Source organism: Triplophysa dalaica, chromosome 12, assembly GCF_015846415.1.
Source record: "Triplophysa dalaica isolate WHDGS20190420 chromosome 12, ASM1584641v1, whole genome shotgun sequence".
Taxonomy (NCBI): Eukaryota; Metazoa; Chordata; class Actinopteri; order Cypriniformes; family Nemacheilidae; genus Triplophysa; species Triplophysa dalaica.
Window position 1 is genome coordinate 17,770,040 of NC_079553.1, and position 20,714 is coordinate 17,790,753.

General features: G+C 37.1%; 4 protein-coding genes across 10 annotated transcripts; 1 reads left to right on the forward strand and 3 right to left on the reverse strand.

Annotated features, from left to right (window-relative positions):
• Positions 1–492: 492 nt before the first annotated feature.
• Positions 493–10,975, reverse strand: cmtm6 (CKLF-like MARVEL transmembrane domain containing 6). Its single transcript, XM_056763273.1, has 5 exons — positions 10,847–10,975; positions 10,441–10,582; positions 4,747–4,923; positions 1,931–2,029; positions 493–1,817 (listed from the first exon to the last, which is right to left on the reverse strand). Exons 2-5 carry the CDS (start codon positions 10,564–10,566, stop codon positions 1,665–1,667), a joined length of 555 nt encoding a protein of 184 aa, XP_056619251.1. The 5' UTR covers positions 10,567–10,582; positions 10,847–10,975; the 3' UTR covers positions 493–1,664.
• Positions 10,976–12,627: 1,652 nt separating this feature from the next.
• cmtm7 (CKLF-like MARVEL transmembrane domain containing 7) lies at positions 12,628–15,298 on the reverse strand. 2 transcript variants are annotated; one of them, XM_056763532.1, is made up of 5 exons: positions 15,034–15,298; positions 13,877–14,053; positions 13,643–13,741; positions 13,348–13,429; positions 12,628–13,119 (listed from the first exon to the last, which is right to left on the reverse strand). In XM_056763532.1, exons 1-5 carry the CDS (start codon positions 15,148–15,150, stop codon positions 13,112–13,114), a joined length of 483 nt encoding a protein of 160 aa, XP_056619510.1. In that variant the 5' UTR covers positions 15,151–15,298; the 3' UTR covers positions 12,628–13,111. The 2 variants fall into 2 exon arrangements, with proteins under 2 accessions (XP_056619510.1, XP_056619509.1); XM_056763531.1 differs by having other exon boundaries at positions 12,628–13,195.
• Positions 15,299–15,457: 159 nt separating this feature from the next.
• On the reverse strand, positions 15,458–17,728 carry siglec15l (sialic acid binding Ig-like lectin 15, like). 6 transcript variants are annotated; one of them, XR_008908611.1, is made up of 6 exons: positions 17,616–17,728; positions 17,132–17,512; positions 16,701–17,047; positions 16,491–16,586; positions 16,030–16,065; positions 15,458–15,945 (listed from the first exon to the last, which is right to left on the reverse strand). XR_008908611.1 is itself a non-coding variant. In XM_056763525.1 (6 exons), the coding sequence occupies exons 1-6, from the start codon at positions 17,662–17,664 to the stop codon at positions 15,887–15,889; spliced, it is 984 nt and encodes a 327-aa protein (XP_056619503.1). In that variant the 5' UTR covers positions 17,665–17,728; the 3' UTR covers positions 15,458–15,886. The 6 variants fall into 6 exon arrangements, 5 of the variants coding, with proteins under 5 accessions (XP_056619503.1, XP_056619504.1, XP_056619502.1 ...); XM_056763525.1 differs by having other exon boundaries at positions 15,458–16,065; positions 16,694–16,922; positions 16,998–17,047; XM_056763526.1 differs by having other exon boundaries at positions 16,694–17,047.
• Positions 16,683–20,186, forward strand: si:dkey-11p23.7 (V-set and Ig domain-containing protein). The gene is made up of 7 exons (XM_056763530.1): positions 16,683–16,819; positions 17,197–17,307; positions 17,390–17,550; positions 17,632–17,714; positions 18,751–18,880; positions 18,984–19,382; positions 19,526–20,186. Exons 5-7 carry the CDS (start codon positions 18,829–18,831, stop codon positions 19,948–19,950), a joined length of 876 nt encoding a protein of 291 aa, XP_056619508.1. The 5' UTR covers positions 16,683–16,819; positions 17,197–17,307; positions 17,390–17,550; positions 17,632–17,714; positions 18,751–18,828; the 3' UTR covers positions 19,951–20,186.
• Positions 20,187–20,714: the final 528 nt, after the last annotated feature.

Sequence of the window (20,714 nt, forward strand, 5' to 3'; positions counted from 1 at the left end):
CGTGCAGCATAAAAACAGGTGACATGTTAAAAATAGCTGGTTTTGTTTTAATTACACACATATGTGCTTAACCCTTTTGAATTTAAAACATATATTACCTTAAAACATCAAATTCTAACAGGTGTCCGGCAGGGCAACGATTGGATGAAAGAACACCAAAGGGCGTTTTCACTCGCGGATGATGTTCAAAGAAAATAATGACTATTCCGGATATTTAATGTTCTCTATTGTGCTATGGTGAGTGAAACTCCAAAATAATTATTTTGTAAACAATATTTTTTGAAAACTACAACTGATAAGACTTTGTGTTTTCTTTGAAGGTGGAACTGAGCCAACTTTGGATGTCTAAGAATCTCACACTTTTAAAGACAAAAAAAGCTGTGTGCGACTCCATAGTCAACGACACAGTGTTGTTTACATGGCAAACAAAACTTCAACGGTCTGAAGCCCGATCATATTGCAGAACAAACAATACATGAAACAAGAGTCTGATACTTGGAACTCTGAAAACGGTTTATTGCTTATCTGATACGAAGAGTCGTTCACAAAAACAGTGCTGGTAATGTGTTCCATGTGACCCTTAAACAATTCTGGCATACACATACCCACTCTAAACATTTGGAGAAATGAAAAACCATCACATGATCAAACCTTTCATCTAACATGTCATTGATTTGGTTTAGTCAGGTTGATTAAAAAAGTAGGTCAGCATTTAATCTAGAACTTACTGTACATATGCACAATTCAACCGCAACGCTCTGCTCTTCATCATAAGACGATTACAACATAAGGCAAATTAGTGTCATCCAAACCTTGCAGTCCGTTCATTTCTGTGGGCATTTTTTAAACACACGTGGCCCTACGCACATACACACATAAACATCTGTTTGGAAAGGGTTTTATTCCATTCCAAAGTACAAGTCAGAATAAAAATCATCTTCTCTGATCCCATGATGTCAGATAAGGGGAAATATACAACTATTTTAGTTCCAAACAATACAAAAAAAAAAATCATTTAAAAAAACTGACTGTACACCCCTGACATCCCTTGCACAGCGAACGTTATAATAAAAGGGCTTTAATAACTACGTCCCATTTTATTCCTTTACAACACCTTGCCAACCTCTTAACAGTTAGACATATTTCTTGATATGTATACAGTGCAGTATTAACCTGTCCCACAAAAAAAAAATCAATATATACAAACTGCTGTTTTTTTTTTTCAGCAATTTATCCACAGATTATTCCTATTTTTGTGAAAAGGTAGTGATCAAATCCTGATTTTTCTTAGAAAATATATATTACATATGGGGAATGAATACATAATAAATAAATCACGAATGAGCACTTCTGTAAGAAATATAATGAATCTTTTTTAAGTCATAAGCAAGATGTTGGGCAGAATAATTTCATTTCTGTTCCACTACAAATGTACAAACATGAAACATTGTCATTGTGCCATTAAGAAACGATACGAGATGTCCACTACTTCAAATGCAATGACATCTATTGCGGAGTAAAAAAAGCACAAGATAACATAGTGATATGAATGGAAATATTGAAAAAATTTATAGCCTATGGATAAATCTGTATTTTAGAAAAAAGACTCAAATATAACAGCAGTCTGCAGATCAAATGTTGGTAAAAAATACTCCCAGGACTTTTTAGTCAGTCCCATTAAGTTTCTCACGCTCTGGCAATGCCCCAGCAGTGGTTTCAGTAGGTTGACTGGTCCTCTTTTTGCATGGAATACCTTTCTCTTTAATAAACAAACCAAAGTCAATAAAGAACATTACTGTGGCCATGAAGCCGAATATCTGCAATACAGAAGAGACGGTTGATTATTAACAATGGACAGTTGATTAAAGGAAAATTACAGTTAAAATCTCTATTTTATCCAAATATGTTAAAACATAATGGAGTGCCATACCACTGCAGTTTTTTCCATGGATGTCCCGCCATTGTCTGCTGCGAACACAATACTGGCAAGGAAGAATAGGACCGCCATACCTATCGTGTATGAAAAATCCTAAAGGAAATGTACAAGAATGTTAGTTTAACATTATGCATGTACAGATGTGCTAAAATGTGTCATTACCCTTACAGCTCATTGACATAATGCTTCATTCCTCCTGAAGAGTGATGAAATTAAAAGCTATTGTATCATTTATACGTGCATGCCTTTGGTATGTCATAGAATAAAGCAAATAAGCTGTGGAAAGAGATGAATTATTGCTATTCTTCAGATATTCTAAAATGGCCTGGACACATTTGTTGGTACCCCTTAGAAAAGATAATACATAATTGGATTACAGTGATATTTCAAACTAATTAGTTTCTTCAATTAGTATCACACATGTATCCAATCTTGTAATCAGTTATTCGTCCAATTTAAACGGAGAATAGTAGTCACTGTGCTGTTTGGCATCATTGTGTGCACAACACTGAACATGGACCAGAGAAAGCAAAAGATACGAGTTGTCTGAGGAGCTCAGAAAGAAAATAATAGACTTGTATTGCTTGTATTGCTTGTATTGGTGGGCAGAGCAAGACTACACACTAAACACTAAAACAGTCGAAGCAAATGTGCCATACTGTGTCAAAGCTTCGAAACTGTCCAACACCCGTTTCTATGGTGAAACCTAGTGGTCATATTAAAAATGGCTCCGAAACAGGCTTGATTACTAGTTGACAACACAAATTTTGTATCAGTCTATTTAGAGAATATTTGGTTAGTGTTTTTTTCGGTTGGCAAGTTGTAGCCCCGGGTTCAAATCCTGGGTAAAACTTACTAAAGTCATTAAAATAAACATTTAAAAGATGTATTTTAAGACAATCTGAAGCACATTATTGTAAAATTTAAGTGTGGAAATGCTCCCAAACCACATATGTAAGCTCTTACATGGGCATCCATTATTATTTAACATATAAATATATCTATCTACCCAGTGCTCGAATTGAACCACCTCATAAGACTTTTTTTGGTGGGGGTTAGTCTCGCAACATACAATTGATACAAAATACACAATATACTTGATTATAATATGCATAACTATATACTATTATATTTAAAACAGGCTTACATAGAAGAACAGGCTTCTTTCACTGTCTTGCGCTTGGCGGTCTTTAGACGTGGGGCGGGGCATTTCAAATTTAAAGAGACATGACAACTAGCCCATAAACAAACTGAATATAAATTATTGTAAATAATTACTTCACAAAATTTACAACATCCATTGCATGAATTTAATCACGTTTGTCATTATAATTTTTACTCAAATATAAATATCTGAGGGACCCCCCAAAGTAAATTTTTTACTTCTTAATGGGGGGCACTAGTGCCTTATGGGGGATCCCAGCTCCCCCCAGCCCCCATCAATTCGAGCACTGTATCTACCTATCTATGAGATCCTATCTCTAACGTATTCTGTTCTATCTGTCACTATCTAACGAAGCCTATATGAATGTGCCACTATATATCCTAACTATTCCTTACTGTTAAGCCTATCTAATAATATCTTAATAATCATTTTTAATCTTACCTATATGTAACTAACCAAATGAAACTATAAATGTCACAATATCGCAAATAATGTCAAAATTTCACTTGCTTTAACGGCACTTTTATACTGACACAGTGTTTCAAAACATCTGCGCTTAGTGATCTCCAAGCAGCTCGATGTTCCTGTGACAACAGTTGCAAATATTATTAAGAAGTTAATTTCCATGGAATTGTAGCCAACCTCCCTGGGCGCGTCCGCAAGAGAAAAAGACTCCAGATTGAACAGAAGGATAGTGCGAATGGTAGAAAAAGAACCAAGAATAACTGCCAAAGGGATACAAGCTGAACTCCAAGATGAAGGTACGTCAGTCTCTGATCGCACAATCCGTCGCTTTATGAGCAAAAGTGGGCTCCATGGAAGAAGACACAGGAGAACTGTTATGGTTTGGGGATGCTTTGCTGCATCTGGCACAGGGTGCCTTAAATTTGTGCAGGCCACAATGAAATCTCAAGACTATCAAAGCATTCTGGAGCGAAACATACTGCCCAGTGTCATAAAGCTCGGTCTCAGTCGCAGGTCATGGGTTCTACAACAGCATAAGGACCCAAAACACGGTGCTAAAATCACCCGAGAATAGATCAAAACAAAACATTGGCCTATTCTGAAGTGGCCTTCTATGAATCCAAATCTAAATCCTTTCGAACATCTATGAAAATAGAAGGCACCCATCAAATCTGAGACAGGTGGAGTTTGCTCAGGAAGAGTGGGCCAAACTACCTGTTAACAGATGCAGAAGTGTCATTGAGAGCTACAGAAAACGTTTGCTTGCAGGTTGTGCAACAAAATATTAGGTTAGGGGTCACATCATTTTCGTCCATTTCATTTGTTCTGTTATTTAGAATATTATGTTGAATAAAAAAAACAAAAATACAGTCTGATTTCTATAAAATATGGAAAAAACAATGGTAGATTTCAATTACTTTTGTCAGTTTCAAGTTTTTTCTGAGAAAATTGTGCATTCTTCGTTTTTGTGGAAGAGTACCAACAAATTAGAGCACGCTAGTATGTTTATAATAATTTCACAATAACTTCAACAATAAAGTTATACGTTTACATTTGGCACATGTTTTCTCCCGAAATCACAATGCATTCAAGTTTGTGTGATCCTTGGGAATCAAACCCCTATGCTTTACGCTTATATTTCAATGCTCTATCAGTTGACCTAAAGCAGACATTTTCTTACCAGAGTGGGCCAACTGTTAATTCCGACTCTCTGGTGCAGCGGTGTGGCCAGCAGGATGAGAAGCAACAGTGTGAAGAGGAAGGCTGTGCAGCTGACAAATTCAAAGAAGTAGAGTGGCCCGCACGCTGAGCAGTTAGACACGATCTCCTCGACCACAAACGCCACACAAGAAAAGAGCTGAGGGGACACAATTTAAATCCCAAATCATTACATGACCACAAACGTCACACAAGAAAAAAGATGAGGGGACACAATTTTAAATCCCAAATCATGACATGACCAGCGGGTGGCAGTGTCAGTAGATTCAGTTTTTGATACCTGTATGCAAGAGAAACTAAAAGTGATAGTTCACCCAAAAATGAAAATGGAAATTTCAAACAAAGGCAATACCCATTTACTTTAGTCAATGCGTATCGCCATTGTTTGGTTACCAACATATTTCAAAATATCTTCTTTTGTGTTATGCAAAAGAAAGTAATAGAGGTTTAAAGTGACATGATATGGTGAGTAAATGATGACAGATTTTTTTTATTCATTTACTTAAATGAAAAATTGACCCAAAAACAAAAATTCTGTCTTTCCCTCACCCTCAAGTTGTTTCAAATATGTAAACATTTCTTTGTTCTGATAAACACAGAGTAAGATATTTGGAAATTTATTGTAACCAAACAGTTCTTTACCACCCATTGACTACCAAAGTAGAAAGAAATTCAGTAAATTTCTTTGTTCTGTTGAACAAGATATTTTGAAGAATGTAGGAAATCAAATGGTTCTGGGCCACTTTTGACTACAATTGTAATTTTTCCCACAATGGTATTCAATGGTGGCCAAGAACGGTTTGGTTTCAAAAATTCTTCCAAATAGCTTTCTCTGTGTTCATCAGACCAAAAACAATGTATAAAGATTTGGAACAACTCAAAGCAAGCAAGTAAATGAAGAAAAAAAAACAATTTTTGAACTGAATTCATTGTGGCATAAAGGTGCAACAAAAAAAATCTTACAAAACTGTGAGTTAACTAAGTTTTCCAAACCATGATTTGAAACCAAAAGAAAATGGGTGTGACCTAGGGAATTTCCAACACCATAAGCTTTCCAAATGAAATGAAACATACACCCAATGATTATGTTTATTTCTTTTACTTTGTTACACTAATAATACAAGCATGAATAAATTAAAAGATCTTAATAATCATATCATCACACTGTTGTGTTACTTTTTACAGTTTTCTGTGTTCAGGTTGTTATTTGTCCAAAGGTCAAATAATTAGTTGGATAATTATATCAATACTATATAATTCTATTTCAGAAGACGGTAATATTTCCCTTTAGTGAACTGAAACTAGCATAAATAGATACTGTACAAATACTTTCTTTTCTTGGGAATCTGCTATGAGATCACTTTCTGACTCAAGTGAAGTCTTTCTGTCCTTTTTTATGTATTGCTCTGATGCATAAACAAAGTATTTATTAGTTGTCGATGTCCATATCTACAATTAAGCACCAGTCTTGCTGTCAAATTAATTTCTTATAAAACACACACACAATAAAAAAGGCACTATTACAAACCGAAAAATACAGCCTTAAAAGTAAGCATGCTGCATTGTAGTAGTCTGCAGGCGCACAAACATTTTTTAGATTTGTTTTAACGAAATCTCTGGGGTACTCATGTGACAAGAAAAATTAATTGTAGGAAGTAATAAGGCTGTTTCACATCAAGTCATTGTTATTACAGCTTAAGCAGCAAAACCTTATCACTACCCTTCAGAACCTATTCGAAATCCTGTGTAAAAAGGCAGGAAAGACCAAAGCAGCTCTTCATTGGTTACTGACACCAAATAACAGTCAAGAGGTTTGTTTTAGACATGTATTTGAGAAGACAGACCTCAAATGTTTGTATGGAGGACATTTTGGACTACGTGGCATGAGGTGGCTGCCGGCATTTTACTTCACTGTTTTTGTTTGTTTATTTATATTAAAGTGGTTTGTTTAATGTTTGCCGGTTCCGGCCTCCTTCCGTCCTTTATATTGAACCTTGTTACATTGGTGCCGAAACCCGGGAGGAAGGAGAGACATGCTGTAGGAGAGTCCTTGCCGCCGAGTGGTCTCGCGGTGCCGGAGAGTTGGCTCTGGAGAAGAGGAGGACCCATTTTGGGCCGCCAAAGCTTCGGTGGGACGGCGACCTTTGCTGCCACGCCCCTAGGTCGAGGCGGGGGTGGCTATCGTCCAAGTGTGAGCGGGGGAGTTGCCACCGTCCACCAGAGGCCGGAGCCTGTGCCCATCCGCCCTCGGGGGAGGAGCAGGGGGTGGAAGCGCGAGGACAGCCACGGCCTCCCAGTGGCCGGAGGCTGCTACCGTCCGCCCAAGGGAGGGGAGCAGGGGACGGGGAACTCGCTGCTGCCCGCTAAAGGAGGAGCCACCGCTGGTCGCCAGGGGGCCGATGGTGGAGCCGTCCACCGTGCGGCGAGGGCCACCGCAAGGCACCGCGAAGGAGAGAACCCCGGCTGGTTGAGGATCGAGTGGCAGCATGTCTGTGAACCGTACTATAATTTTTCTTTCTCTCTCTCTTTCCGGTCGTTCCGAGGGCTCCCGTCTCCGTTGTCTCGTCGCTACATAGCCCCAGGGGAAAGGTACTCCGAGACTGGGAGACCCCGAGGGAGGGAGCAAGCACAGTCTCGGGGGTACCCCCAGTCTGTGAGGGGCGATGGGGGTATGTAGTGGAGTAGGCGGGGCGAGACCGTGAGTCGAGGCATCTTGAGCATAAGAGAACGAGCCACCGGACCGTCGAAGAGAGAGGACCAGGCCCGGACATGTGTTTAGTTTGTATTTATGTTCTTATGGACGGCAGTCGACCGTGAGGTGGCAGCCGGCATTTTACTTCCTTGTTTTTGTTTGTTTATTTTTATTAAAGTGGTTTGTTTAATGTTCGCCGGTTCCGGCCTCCTTCCTTCCTTCCTTTTTATTGAACCTTGTTACAGGTATCAATGGCAATAAACTGGTAAACAGAAGCTTCAACATCACAAACGGGAAAACAGCCATTTCAAAGCACAGGCTTCCTAAAGTACACAACACAATGCATTTTACCTTTATATATATATTTAACATATTATATACATATTATTTACTTTATATTTATATTATAAATTTCTGAAAAAGTGTTGAATGGTATTTGAGTGCAAAAAGCAAAGCAAGCTGCAGAGATAAACATATTTTCTCACAACTTTTTAACCTTTACTGAAAATGACTTGGGGTACAACAAGTTTGGAAACAGGTAAGGACATGAAACTCATTGCATTGTACCCGTATCAGGATTGCAATTAATCCAGATGACGTTGCAAATGGGAAGTACCATGGTGTCACAGCGTAAAACAAAATGGAAAATTAAAGACAGGGAATTTCTAGCATGTCATGTTTCAATGCCATTCAGAAAGACCAGCTCTATGGCTGTAGAAATAATTATAATTATTAGTATTAATGTACATCTAGTGTTGTACATACTGTACTCTATGTAATCAAATGTCGAATCTGCCTAGCTGTTCTTTTAGTGAAACATGATTGTATTAAAATAATCACTCGATGTGCATCACAAAGTTAACACTTTGTAAATGACTAAAAACTCTACTGGCACTTTCCCAGACTACACTTGAGAAATACTTGATGAAATCTAACTTCCTTGAGCTATGAGACAAAGTGACCTATAGGGGTTTTACTGATAAATAGTATTTGTATGCTGACCTCCGTGTGGTAATTATTGGATTAATTCTATGAAAACAAATGTTTGTTCCTTATAAAAATGCAAGAATTAGTCAGTATATCTCGTAAGAAACCGATGTTCAGCATTTTGACAATTTTTGCCACAGAGGCATACTTAGGAAGTAACAAATGCCTCAGTAATTGCATTAAGAGTCAAGACAGGCGGTAATTTTTGACACTTGACATTACTTTGAATGTCACAAGAATCTACTGGTGCGATTAAAAAGGACACAATCTCCTTCATTAACCTTACTATAGATTCTATGAATACTTGAAGTAAAGTAACTTTTGTTAATACCGCAGAATGGGGTTAACATTTTGGGCAATAGTCAAATCTAGAGTTTAACAACACTAATAATACTAGAGATCAGTCTTACTGGTATCACTAGCTGATGGCCATATTCATATTTAAATCAAGAGACTTAAAGCTGCTTTATGTACCATATAAACTGTAGTAAAACACAGAAAGATGTCAACACAAGATTATTGTAATACATAAACAGGAAAATCTCCCAGAATCAACTTTAACAAAACAAGAATGACCTTTTATAACTGTTTTCACTAAGGACAGCACTTGTGCCAGGAAATATGCAGCATGTTACTATCAGCAAATTACCATTTGTCACACATGGAAGATACAGAAGAACTGAAGGGAATTTCAGAATTAAACTTGTTTTGGACACAATCCAACAAAGTGCCACTTGAGCAACATTCAAACAATGTTAAAAGAGACAAACTTGTTTAGAAAAACGACAAACCAAATACAGTTAAAAGCACTATATGTTTATTACTGTCCAGAATCTGATTATTAAAATTCTGTAATTTTCTAGAAGATTTAATGTATCTTACTTATTTTTTTCTGTTTCTATATTTTTACTTTAGACTATTTTTACTTCATGCTATACTGCAGGGCCGGCACAGCCTCTGTTGGTGCCCTATAGGCAAAATTTTTGATTGTGCCCCTACTTTACAAAATAAATAAATAAAATATCTGAAAATTAACCTATTTTAAAGCAAAATTCACACTTATTTTAAAGGAATCAAAAACAGCACTAAGTGTGAGTGTTATCAGTGAAATGGTTCTTAAGAAGCAAGCTGCTCCGAGTGGGATTTAAACTTAAAACAGACAATGAGTCCAGAATGGGAAGCAGTCACTTTAAACACAAGGCCACAGTCTGGCATAAGTAATGGGGGCATTTCTTAAAGTTACGGATTGAAGTTTAGCTGCACAGACCACACTACCTGGTCTCCGTTTCACATGCATAATTAATGCGTCAAGATTATCAATCATAGTTAATCATAATCGGGTCATGATGCAAGAAGATGTTTACATGTCACGTTTGGCACTCTCGTCTGGTGCCTCTTGGGTCATTTTGCCCCCTAGGCAACTGCCTATGTCGCCTATGCCACAGACCGGCCCTGCTATACTTTGTATGACTGTGTAAATAACAAGACAACTGGAAAACACAGACACCCACGTGTTAACTTGTTAATTACAAAGTATGTGCGAGACAGAATACAGCAACATTCCATATTAGAACTTCTCAAAGCATTCTGGTGAGACATCCAAATTAAAAATCAAAGTAAAAGAGTTTATGGATACCTCTTTTACAAAAACTTTCCTCACCACGCTGCATAATAATCTGCATACTGGGCAGAAACACTGGGTGTGTTCGACTTCATGCAGCGCTGCGCACACCGATACGTCCATGATACCAAAATACCGCGAGAGTTAAACTGCTTTTGCCCTGTACTGACAACTTGCTCTCGCGGTTCTTTGATATGCGCAGCGCCACCTGGCCTGACCTCCGGCACATCTATTGTTTACTATTGCAGTTTCCGCTTAACGTGCGTCTTTAAAAAGTCATTAAACCAGACCAACAATTTAGTAAAATGACAGTAACCTCTTAATTTAAAAAGCTCTCTAGTTTGAGACAAACTTACCACTTCAACCACTTTAATCGCGCATCTTTTTTTGTCCAGATATTCCGTCGGAACGATGAACCACTTTCTGTTTTTGGGCGCTTGCACCGTAGTCGTGTTGTACACCAGGTCGTTGGCGGTCGCCATGGTTTTCTATACGAATCTGAAAGCAATCAAATAAACGTAAATGTTCAGAAGGGTAGCGCGATAATGAGTGCATATTAAAACATGTCGAACTAAACAAGCGTGTACGTTAACTGTTACGCAAAAGAAACTTAAAGTCAGCGCGGCACCTCCTAGCCACGTTGAGGGAAACGAAAGTAAAGATTAATTTAAGCAACAGCATTGAGATAAAGAGACTGCAGACCAAAATGTAACAGATTGTTAGAGATAGTAATAATGTAATACGTGTTAAAAGATAATATACCTGCTCGTTAAATCGGATGGCGGTATTGTGTGCGTTCAGCTATCCCACGTTCTTTGTGTGGCGAAGTTTTGCTTCACTTCCGTACTCACAGGTTGTCGTTTTGGGGGAAGGACTTGACTGGTTGTTGCCAGTTAGGCTAATATGAAGTCGACAGACGCATTTATTCACAGCGATTTACTATTCGCTAAAGCTAAAAATCGATATACACTACACTCCATATTTGTTATTCTTGGACAACTTATTACAAGAATGGATATATGCATCTTAGTTGTGGTCTAGACAAGTTGTGTTGTTCTGATCTTCTTTAATACGCTTAACAAATACTTGGGAAGTAATATGAATTATATCAGCTAGAATGTGGCTAGAATTCAGAGACATTTCCCAGCCCGGTTGTGACATGATGTTTAACAGGAACAATGAATATGCAGACATTCTGTCATTCACTAGTCAAATACGTTAGTACTGTGAAAAAAGGAAGTATTAGATAATTCCTGGAATTACTGTTTTGAGTCAGTAAATGCCAGTAAAAACTATTCCTGCTTTATACACATAATCCAAAAAAAATAATTTATACACTGTCCCCTACAACCTTACTCATCACTACTTTTAATTATTTAATGACAATTACTCATCACTCTAATTGATATAATTCCAAACCTGTTTTACTTGAATTGTGCAGATGATCTTTGTTTTTTACACTGAAGTATTGAAGGTAAATGTTGAATAAATGCTGTCAATCACAGATTCTGGTATAGGTTACACGATTCGAATTACAACAATAAATTAGGTCGATTATGTTTTCTTCTGTAGACGAAAAGTCAATGTATCAATTCCCTCTATGTATCAATTTGGAAAAACGTGTTCCTCTTAAAGAAAAGTGTTTTGCCTTAAGTTTTGCCTCTGCCTGTATTTGGATTGCTGGGATGTTAATGAAGCATCTCGATTGGAGTAAAAATGACCCTGTTAATATTCAACAAAAGATCTTATACGGTGCATTTCATTTATGAAGCCATAGTATACTTAAATTATATTTTCATAAAACCTTTGTATTGTAAATGTCACTGGGCGGTAGCATTGGGTCTATTAGAATTTCTCTCTTGTGCGTAATCTGAATCTTTGTTGCCCTCTTGTGGCCAGTTTCAACATTTTGTGAGGCCGCAAAGCTTTCTGGGTTGTGTTTACTTATGAAATTCTTCCCCAACTCATACAGTAATAACTGACGTGTAATCTACTCATCTAATCGATCATGTTCTTTTGGTTCTCTGTTGAACAAGACACGTATGTGAATATCTATTATCTAACCTCACCCAAATCACCAAAGTGTTATTATTGAAAGTTAAGCAGGGCTAAACAGACTCTGAAGGCGGAGTTATGATGCCCATGAGTCATATTTCCAGCAGTGAATACCCTCTTTCTTTTTCCATGGGTGTCTTATTTGGCATCATTCCTAACTAGGAATTAATTTCTCCCTATAGCCCTTTTCCTTTCTAGTTTAAATACGGTTATGAAATAAGGAAAAAACTAGCATATGCCACAATTTCACTGCCTAAGCTAAAACTATATATTGAATATACATTCCTCCCTTTCCCCATCTTTGTTTTTCAAGGCGTTTCCTTTTGAAGGGGCTAAAGTGCTTTACTGTAACACCACCCACTTCCCGTCACTCTCAAAGTGTACACATTATATCCCTTTTACGTAAAATGGTATCATCCCCAATACATCCCATCATGCTACCTTAAAGTAACTTTAAGCATGCTTCTTTTAAATTGGAGAAATAGAATGCGACACATCATTTAGAGCCAAGACTTTTAAAGCAAAGAGTGTGTACAAAACAAGTTACTTGCACTCGGAAAGCCAGATCTTCAAACTTTACAGTAATGCTGTTATGTATTACAATACCATACATAAATACTGTGAAAAGCAAAAACACTTCATCTCTTAAAATTATAATACAGTGAGACACCATCAATCCGCAAATTCTTTAAACTCTTAAACTTCAGTCGTATAATACTTTGATTGCAAGCACTATATCGATTCTAGAAGACATGATATAGTATCAAATAAATAATGTAAACAATCTTGTGGATAAATGGCCTCTTTTGGCTTTAGGCATTAAGGATAAAGAACCACATTCCACTCTTTAGGAGTCTTACAGCTGCTAAATTCAGACCTTTGATCCCAGCCGCAGAATGCACATCTTGTGTCCAGGATACAGCATCTTCAACGGGTGTCAAAATGCCCCCTTTCAGATCTTTAAAGCACCCATCAACAATCTAAAACAAATCGAGAATCTTCCTTGATACTTTCAGGTTATAAGACAGTTTCATTCTTCATGTTAAACTGCTGCACCTTCAAGAGAGCATTAACATATTAAATTCTGTAAACGTTTCCTGCTCGTTGCTTATTCAAATATCTAATTTCATTAAAGTAGGGGTAAATTCTTTCTTCTATACAGTTTCTATGTCACAAATTGTATCGTTGTACACCAGGGTCAGACTCACCAGTTGGTTGAGAGCCACATGTAACCTTATAAGAGGTCCATATGCTGATGGCAATAAGAAATGTAGCCATAAAGCCAAACACCTGTAAAGTTATATATATATAAACCAACGCATTAGTATAATCTACGATTAAATATTATTGAAATCCAAAAATATTGTGCGATGCACCAAAGCACCTTGTGCACAAGAAACTCATCCAGAGCATGTTGTAACATTACAGAGACACCCTTCCTGTTTTCTCATCTACTACACAGGAAGGCTTTTGCACTGTAGCAAACACAAAGAATCAACTCACAGATCCAGCGACTAAACCTGGGATCCCATAACTTTTCACGACAGCAACGATAGAAGCGATGAAGACCAAGATACCTCCTACGGCATAATGTAAAAACTCCTGTAAGAGAACGAGAAAGTGTCTGAGAATAAAATCATTCACAGACTTCCTAAGACCACAAAACATGCTGCTAAGTGTGTGAAATGAAATATGTTGGTCATTGTGAAAATGGAAAAATGGTACGTGTGGACTTACTGTCAAAGTCCAGTTAATGCATGGAATTTTGCTCTGAAGTCTCATCAGATACATCAGGAAGAAAAAGAGGAAGACAATAAGGAACCATACAGTGACTACCTCGAAGTACCGTAACGCGGAGAAATCGGTCCACCGTGACTCACAGTGCACACACAGGAAAGCAATCAAGAGGGTCACCTGATCAAAACAAAAATACATAAGAAAAGGAACCAAAGATTCATAGTTCATAGTGTTCGTGTAGCTCAATTGGTCACATTCTGTAATGCACTGTAAACTACTTTTGATAGAAACGTATGCCAAATGCATGAACGTGAATGTCCTCTATAACCTTTGTGTTCTCTTCCGAAAATACAGATGTGATAAGGCTCACAGAAAAAAAAATGATCACAGAAATGAAAGATGTGGCAATAGGTCCAAACTAAAGTATACTACTATATATAACATACTACGTCATAAGTATAACATACCAAGTAAGTATGTTAAATCCTTAAAACATCATAAAACCGTGAATATAAATTATTCATGGTTTTCACTGGGGCAACACATGTTTTATTGTAAATGTCTATCATCACTTCTACATTTTTAGCATTCAGCTGTTACAGAGCATCAGTGGTCCACCCCACCCCCACTTTTAACACACACTCACACCCTAAAATGACAACTGCTGTGAATAAAGAAACCTTTTATGGAACAGTCACTGTATAAAATGGTAATACCTGTACCATAGTACTTGGGTATCCACAGTACTGTAAAAATTATTTTACCATGAAATTGGTAAAATTTCATGGTAAAATTTTTTTTTGGCCATCCAAAAAATATGGCCATAAAATTGACATGTGCAATATGTCATTTTTGTGCAAATAATATGCATTTTTATTTTATTTAACTTGATGAAACAGAGTTAACTTCACCAACATCCATAATAAACCAAACGTATACTTCGGAGAGCACGTTCTGTTCTTACGTAAGCACGTTAGATGTACTAATAACGGAAAGTGGTAAGTTCCGTTAATCGATTTATATGAATGCTATGCTATCAGTTCGGTAAAACAATCTGACTGCATCACCTCCGTAAGCGGTTATCCTAAGATGGTGTACATCAATCTGATTTTACAACATTAAATAAACGACGTTACAGAAATATAACTTTTTCTTACCACTTGGCCTATTTTCAGCAATCCTTGAAGCGAACGCGCATAACCGATGTTGCAAAATCCTCCATCCGATGTCGATGTTGTTGTCGTCGTCATTGTAGTAACTACAGTGTGAGACATTCTGATATGCTAATAAATGTAACGTACGTGTACGTATAAAAGACAATATTTTAAAGCATCTAACTGGGATCACTGGTTTAGACTGTGAACTACAACTGGGTGTGACCAATGGCCATTGCAAAAGTTTGGTATGATACAGATTTCCGCGGATCCTTATATTTGTCCACAAGGGGGCATATGGAGGCTCAAATAACTGACTCCTGTTCAACCAAGTAGTAAATATTTCTACATCGATACTTCAGGCCTCTTAGATACTTTCATTACACGTATTTTCATCCTAATATTCAAAGAATAAAACACGACGGAGAAAACTTTACTCAATCATTTTAATTAAAACATCTTGCGTACAATAATAAACGACTGTGATTGGTCTATTCTGACCAATGATGAGAAAAATAACAGAGATCACGTGAAAATGTGCACATGCAGGCGCATAGTTAGTTGAAAATAAAGTGAATTGTAAAAACTTGAAAATAATTCATTAAGAAACGTTGTGTCCAGTCAATTTTATGGCCGTTAAGCATCTTTTAAGATTTTTAAAGGCATTGTAAGTGGATGAACAAGTTCTGCCATAAGCAAATGAGCTGTTAAAGACGGAAACTCAATTTACACTATAACATGTAGGCTAATGAATCTATGTAGACATTATTATCAGTTATAAGTAAGGCAGATTGTATTAGTAATTTATAGAGAGAGAATGATGTTAGTTAAAGATACCACGTCTTTCAACATCAATTCATATCCTTTCGATGTAGGTCGACTCCTTACTGCGACCATAAACTGGGTCATTCAAACCTGTAAAAATATACACATGCAAAAGGTTATAACAAATTGGCCATTCCAAAATACTGCGATTATATGACACAAGCTCTAACTCACCTCTGACCGGTGTTTCTAGTGCTAAATGTCTTGCACCTTTAAAAAACAGAAAGAATAATGTTACTATTAAATCAATGTATAGAAAAAAACACCAAAATTACAAACTGAATTTTACCTCCCTAAAATAAACTGCAACATAAGATCCAGAGGCTCACAGTAATACTGTTACAATGTTTAAATGTGAGTGATAGCCTATACTTTTTTCGCACTATTTTAGGCATAAAGAAGAAAAGCTTATACAAAAATATTAACAAAATGTTTATTTTTTTAAATTATGAAACTTAAATCTTTAAATCAATTACTTTGTTATAAGACTTAATAATTGTTAAATTATATTTTTTTAAATAAAATTTATATTTGTTCTCAAAGGCCTATTCAATTAATTACATCCTCTCTATTAAATGACATAGATACCGAGATGTACACAATAACAACACAATTCATTATAGGCCTATTCTTACCATAGCTGACATTGGCATAGATTACAGTGTCATTAGGCTGATCCACATAGATTTTCCCCATCTGCAAAGTAAGTTGACTCTGGGCATCTCTTGCCTCTATAAAATAAAAAATAAAAATATCTATAAAAACATAATGCAAACAAATGTATTTTAATACTTTAAGTATGTTTTGTTTCTATCCAAATGTAAAGCCTGACAACTACTTTTTACCACAACACCAACAATAACAAGCATCCCAAGAAACAGCAAACATCCCAGAGCACTAATCCACACCAGAAGACCAGAATCATTTAGAGGCTTCGTTGGAAATGTTCTCTCAGCCTGGCCAAGTGAGTTAACAGCCTGGCAGGTGAACACATCCTGCCCAGAGAATGGGATTGAGCTGATGACTGTGTAGTCTCTATTCTCAGTTTTGGATATTGGAACATTTTCCTGCGATTTAGATAAAGACATCCATTTCACTGATGGTATTGGATTCCCTCGGGCAATGCATTTCAGCATCCCAACCTGAACTTGAGCCTGTGAGTCCAGAGTTAGATTGAGGATCTCTGCTGGAGCTGCATTGGAAAATTACAAATCATGAATTAAGTGAAACAACATGTGGCCTTATAGATTGTGTAACACTCAGCTTCTTCTCTCACCTGTGATATTAAGCAGTGTGCTGGTCCTGCTCTGGTAACTTTCATAGTCCAATTCCACCCTGCAGATATACCGACTGATATCAGTAAACACTGAGTCATTAATACCCAATGAAAGGTCTCCTCTTCTGGGGTTCCCGTGGAGCCAAAATCGCTTCGGTGATCTTGGATCGGAGCAGGTAAGATCCTGCCTATCTGTCTGGTTGAGCAGACTGCAGTGAAATATAGGCTTTGCAACATGTTTCTGTATCCACTTAACAGTGATCTTGCTGGCGTAAGTATTTTGTTGTGGGTGTTTGAAGACACATGGGAGAATCACATTTTGACCCATAGAGCCTCGGACCTCGGGTTGAAGAACTACATCCCAGTCTACGCTTGTTAAACCTGCAGATGAAAACAGATCATTGTTATTTGAAGTTCAGGTTTTTATTTTCTAAGTTACGTTTTACCTTTATTGTCTCATCCTTGCTTAAAAGTGAATAATTACATTTGAGAGTACACAGGAAGGAAAGCAAGCCGAGTAGAAATTCTTGCATCTTCAGATAAAATGTTACAGGACCAGACAGACAGGAACTCTATAATGAAAGTAAGTTGACTTTGACTCAAATGGAGGGTAACAAATGACAAAAACTGGGAAATGGCTCCATGCTTATGTGTTTTCCGAAACTGAGTTTAGTGAACTGGTGAGTGGAGGCTGTTACTAATGTTCTTTGTTAGCTTTTTCAAGCTGGTTTTTGTACATGAGGATCATTCTGTTACCAGTTGTAAAGTGTAAATAAAAACGAGAAGGTCCATTAAATACCTCTGAGAAAACTACAGAAAAGCAGCTGGGCATCACCAACGAAATTATCATTCTTACACCTCCAAAATATTTTTGAATTTTAATGTATTTTAGAAACACATTAAAAACAAAACAACATGAAAAGCATGTCATTTTAAAATTAATTTAACAGTACTTTTCTGGCACATGCATACATACAGACAATTGCATAATTATTTTCTCTAACCATTAGGCCACAACTAATATGATTTCTTTTTGTATTTTTATGCTATTTTCTATTCTATTTGCAGAAAATGAAAAGTGGAGTAACGGGTCTAAATAACAAAAAACTTGCTCTGCATTTTTTCAGACCTCAAATACTGTAAAGAAAACACGTTCATATTCATTTTTAAGCAATACAACATTAAAATTTGTACATGTATTTAAGGAAAAGTTCAAATACAATTGTGTGATCATGTTGTCATTCTGTCAGTCTTTCACATTGCTGATGGATGACTCTGTCAACCCTCCGTGAGGTTTGATGTTGTTGAAATACAACAAACACTGGACTGGAATGATCTCAATACATTCAGAAATGCTGATTAAATGAAAATTTTACCATAAAAATGCATGATTTCAAAAAAGAATGAAGACAGATAAGAGAGTCTGACTCTTCATCATAACCCAAATTATCCTGTGGTGCCAGAAAAATACAGTAAAATATTGTTTTGCAAAGCAAAATTATAATTTTCGTGTTATTTCACACCCAACTAGTTTTTACCGTGTTTCTAAAAGAAATGAATACTGTACAGTACAGGAATTGCTATGAATAATGAGTGGTGAATCGCCCTGTGATATTGAGTCATTATAGGGAACATGTGGCTAGGAGATTTTTTATATCCTGAACCATAAATGCAGACAGTTTTCAGAATTAGCAGACATGCAGCGCTTCGGTGGACCTCGTTACCTAATACTACTTATTTTCACTGCAGGTGAGCAAATTCAAATCAGAAAACATTGAAATCTGATCATACCATGAAATGGATTGTATTTCTTTCTACCTTTCAAACCTTTATAAACTCTGTTTCCTTATAGCCACAGCCAAAGACGATGACGGGTGGTCCATGAAGGTCCCAACAGAGGTCAGGGCGATTGAAGGGTACCCGATAGTGCTCCCTTGCTCTTTTACTCACCCGCACCACACCCATCCCTTCTCCATGCATGTGGTGTGGACCCTTGGCCACGGACGGGCAGCCACTGTGCTGTTCCAATGTACAAGCCTCAACAACAGCCAGAAGTGCCAGTCAAAGCCCGACCAGGACCAGCACTACCGCCTGGAGGGCAACCATAGAGAACATGACCTCTCTCTCAGGATCAACAGCGTGAACTTGAAGGACAGTGGCCGATATTATTGTCGCGTGGAGTTACCAGGAACCCATGGGCACCCTCATGAAAGATTTGAGAACACACTGGGTACCCGTCTCCATGTGGAGGGTAAGAAAACAAATGATTACTTTGTTGCCTTATTAATTCAAAGCAAATCATATTCAAGTATTTTACATCTGTGTGAGCCCTTCCAACGTCTTAAAAAGTTTGTTGTTTTTGTTAGTACAATACAAATATTTGTTTACTATCAGCCGCACCTCGTATCCTGAGCTTGTGGACCGAAGGTACCGAAGCATCTGGCATCAAAGTCCTTTGTCAAGTTCAGGGCTCCCCTCTTCCTGATGTTCAGTGGATAGCTCCAGACGGATTCCTCAAAGACGACACAACATTCCCTCTTTCTCACGAGGCTGACGGACGATACCGCACATCAAGTGAACTTCTGGATGTCAAACCTGGGGGACAGTACACCTGCGCAGCTTCAAACTCTTTGGGAAAGGTTCAAGCAACGGTTTACATTTTGCCTTCTATGACAGAGAGGTCAACCACAAACAACTCATCTCTTATAATGTTGCTGCTCGCCCTGGCTTTGGGTACGAAGCTAATTCTAGCCCTGGGTGTAGGAGTGTGGGTGATCAAGAAGAGTTTTAGGCATAGAAATAATGGCGTTTCTGACTGAAAAACAAGCTTGACAGTACACATAAGGTAATTTCAAGGTATTTTCTCATGTCTCTTCTGAAAAAACATGTCATAAAAACTTCCTCTTTTGAGGTGAAGAGTGTTGTCTGTGACTTATCTTTTGTTGTTTGGCATGGACTCAACAAGATATAAAGAATTATTAATATTATTAGCCCAAATGTATCAATTGTATCACTTTTTTCCAATGCAATTACAATTAGTTTTCACTTCTCAAGTCATGATTTCCACCCTCATTTATGTGACTTACGAATTTCATTAGGATGAGAAAATAATGACAGAATTGAATTTATTGGTGAACTAGAGCTTTAAATCATTTTGATGACTTAACAATAAAAAATGTCTTTACTATATGTTAAATAATAATGTTGCATGATAAAAAGCAGTAAATCCGAACAGCTTGATTGTTTTAAATTGGGATCTACAAAAAACAAAACAAGGGATATTTGCAAAGTAATTTTCGAAGTTATGCCATAGTTAAATGTTTCAACAAATGTTTCTCCTTTGATATTATGTGCGTAGATTCAACTTTTAAAATAAGACAGAAAACCTCAAATAAATAAAATAGGCTTAGTTTGATTTAGTATGACTTTATTGTTTCATCTTTACATGTTTTTATAAATTAAACAAGAAATCTCTGTTCTAAACGTGATATTAAATAAAACCACACCCTTAAAGTTGTAAAATACCAAACTTTTAGTGACAGAATTAAAAAAAATTGTCTACAGACAACTTCATAGTTACTTT

Bases quoted from the DNA above. Each gene is read 5' to 3' on its own strand.
- cmtm6 (XM_056763273.1), bottom strand. From the start codon at position 10,566: ATGGCGACCGCCAACGACCTGGTGTACAACACGACTACGGTGCAAGCG. The intron at 2,030-4,746 runs GTAAGAAAATGT...CATTTCCTTTAG, and splicing joins TTAACAGTTGGCCCACTCTG to GATTTTTCATACACGATAGG. The intron at 1,818-1,930 runs GTATGGCACTCC...TCTGTATTGCAG, and splicing joins CCATGGAAAAAACTGCAGTG to ATATTCGGCTTCATGGCCAC.
- cmtm7 (XM_056763531.1), bottom strand. From the start codon at position 15,150: ATGTCTCACACTGTAGTTACTACAATGACGACGACAACAACATCGACA. The intron at 14,054-15,033 runs GTAAGAAAAAGT...TGTTTTGATCAG, and splicing joins TGCTGAAAATAGGCCAAGTG to GTGACCCTCTTGATTGCTTT. The intron at 13,742-13,876 runs GTAAGTCCACAC...GTTCTCTTACAG, and splicing joins GCATTAACTGGACTTTGACA to GAGTTTTTACATTATGCCGT.
- siglec15l (XM_056763524.1), bottom strand. From the start codon at position 17,664: ATGCAAGAATTTCTACTCGGCTTGCTTTCCTTCCTGTGTACTCTCAAA. The intron at 17,048-17,131 runs GTGAGAGAAGAA...TTTCCAATGCAG, and splicing joins CACACTGCTTAATATCACAG to CTCCAGCAGAGATCCTCAAT. The intron at 16,066-16,490 runs GTAAGAATAGGC...TGTTTTTTAAAG, and splicing joins CTATGCCAATGTCAGCTATG to GTGCAAGACATTTAGCACTA.
- si:dkey-11p23.7 (XM_056763530.1), top strand. From the start codon at position 18,829: ATGCAGCGCTTCGGTGGACCTCGTTACCTAATACTACTTATTTTCACT. The intron at 18,881-18,983 runs GTGAGCAAATTC...GTTTCCTTATAG, and splicing joins ACTACTTATTTTCACTGCAG to CCACAGCCAAAGACGATGAC. The intron at 19,383-19,525 runs GTAAGAAAACAA...GTTTACTATCAG, and splicing joins TACCCGTCTCCATGTGGAGG to CCGCACCTCGTATCCTGAGC.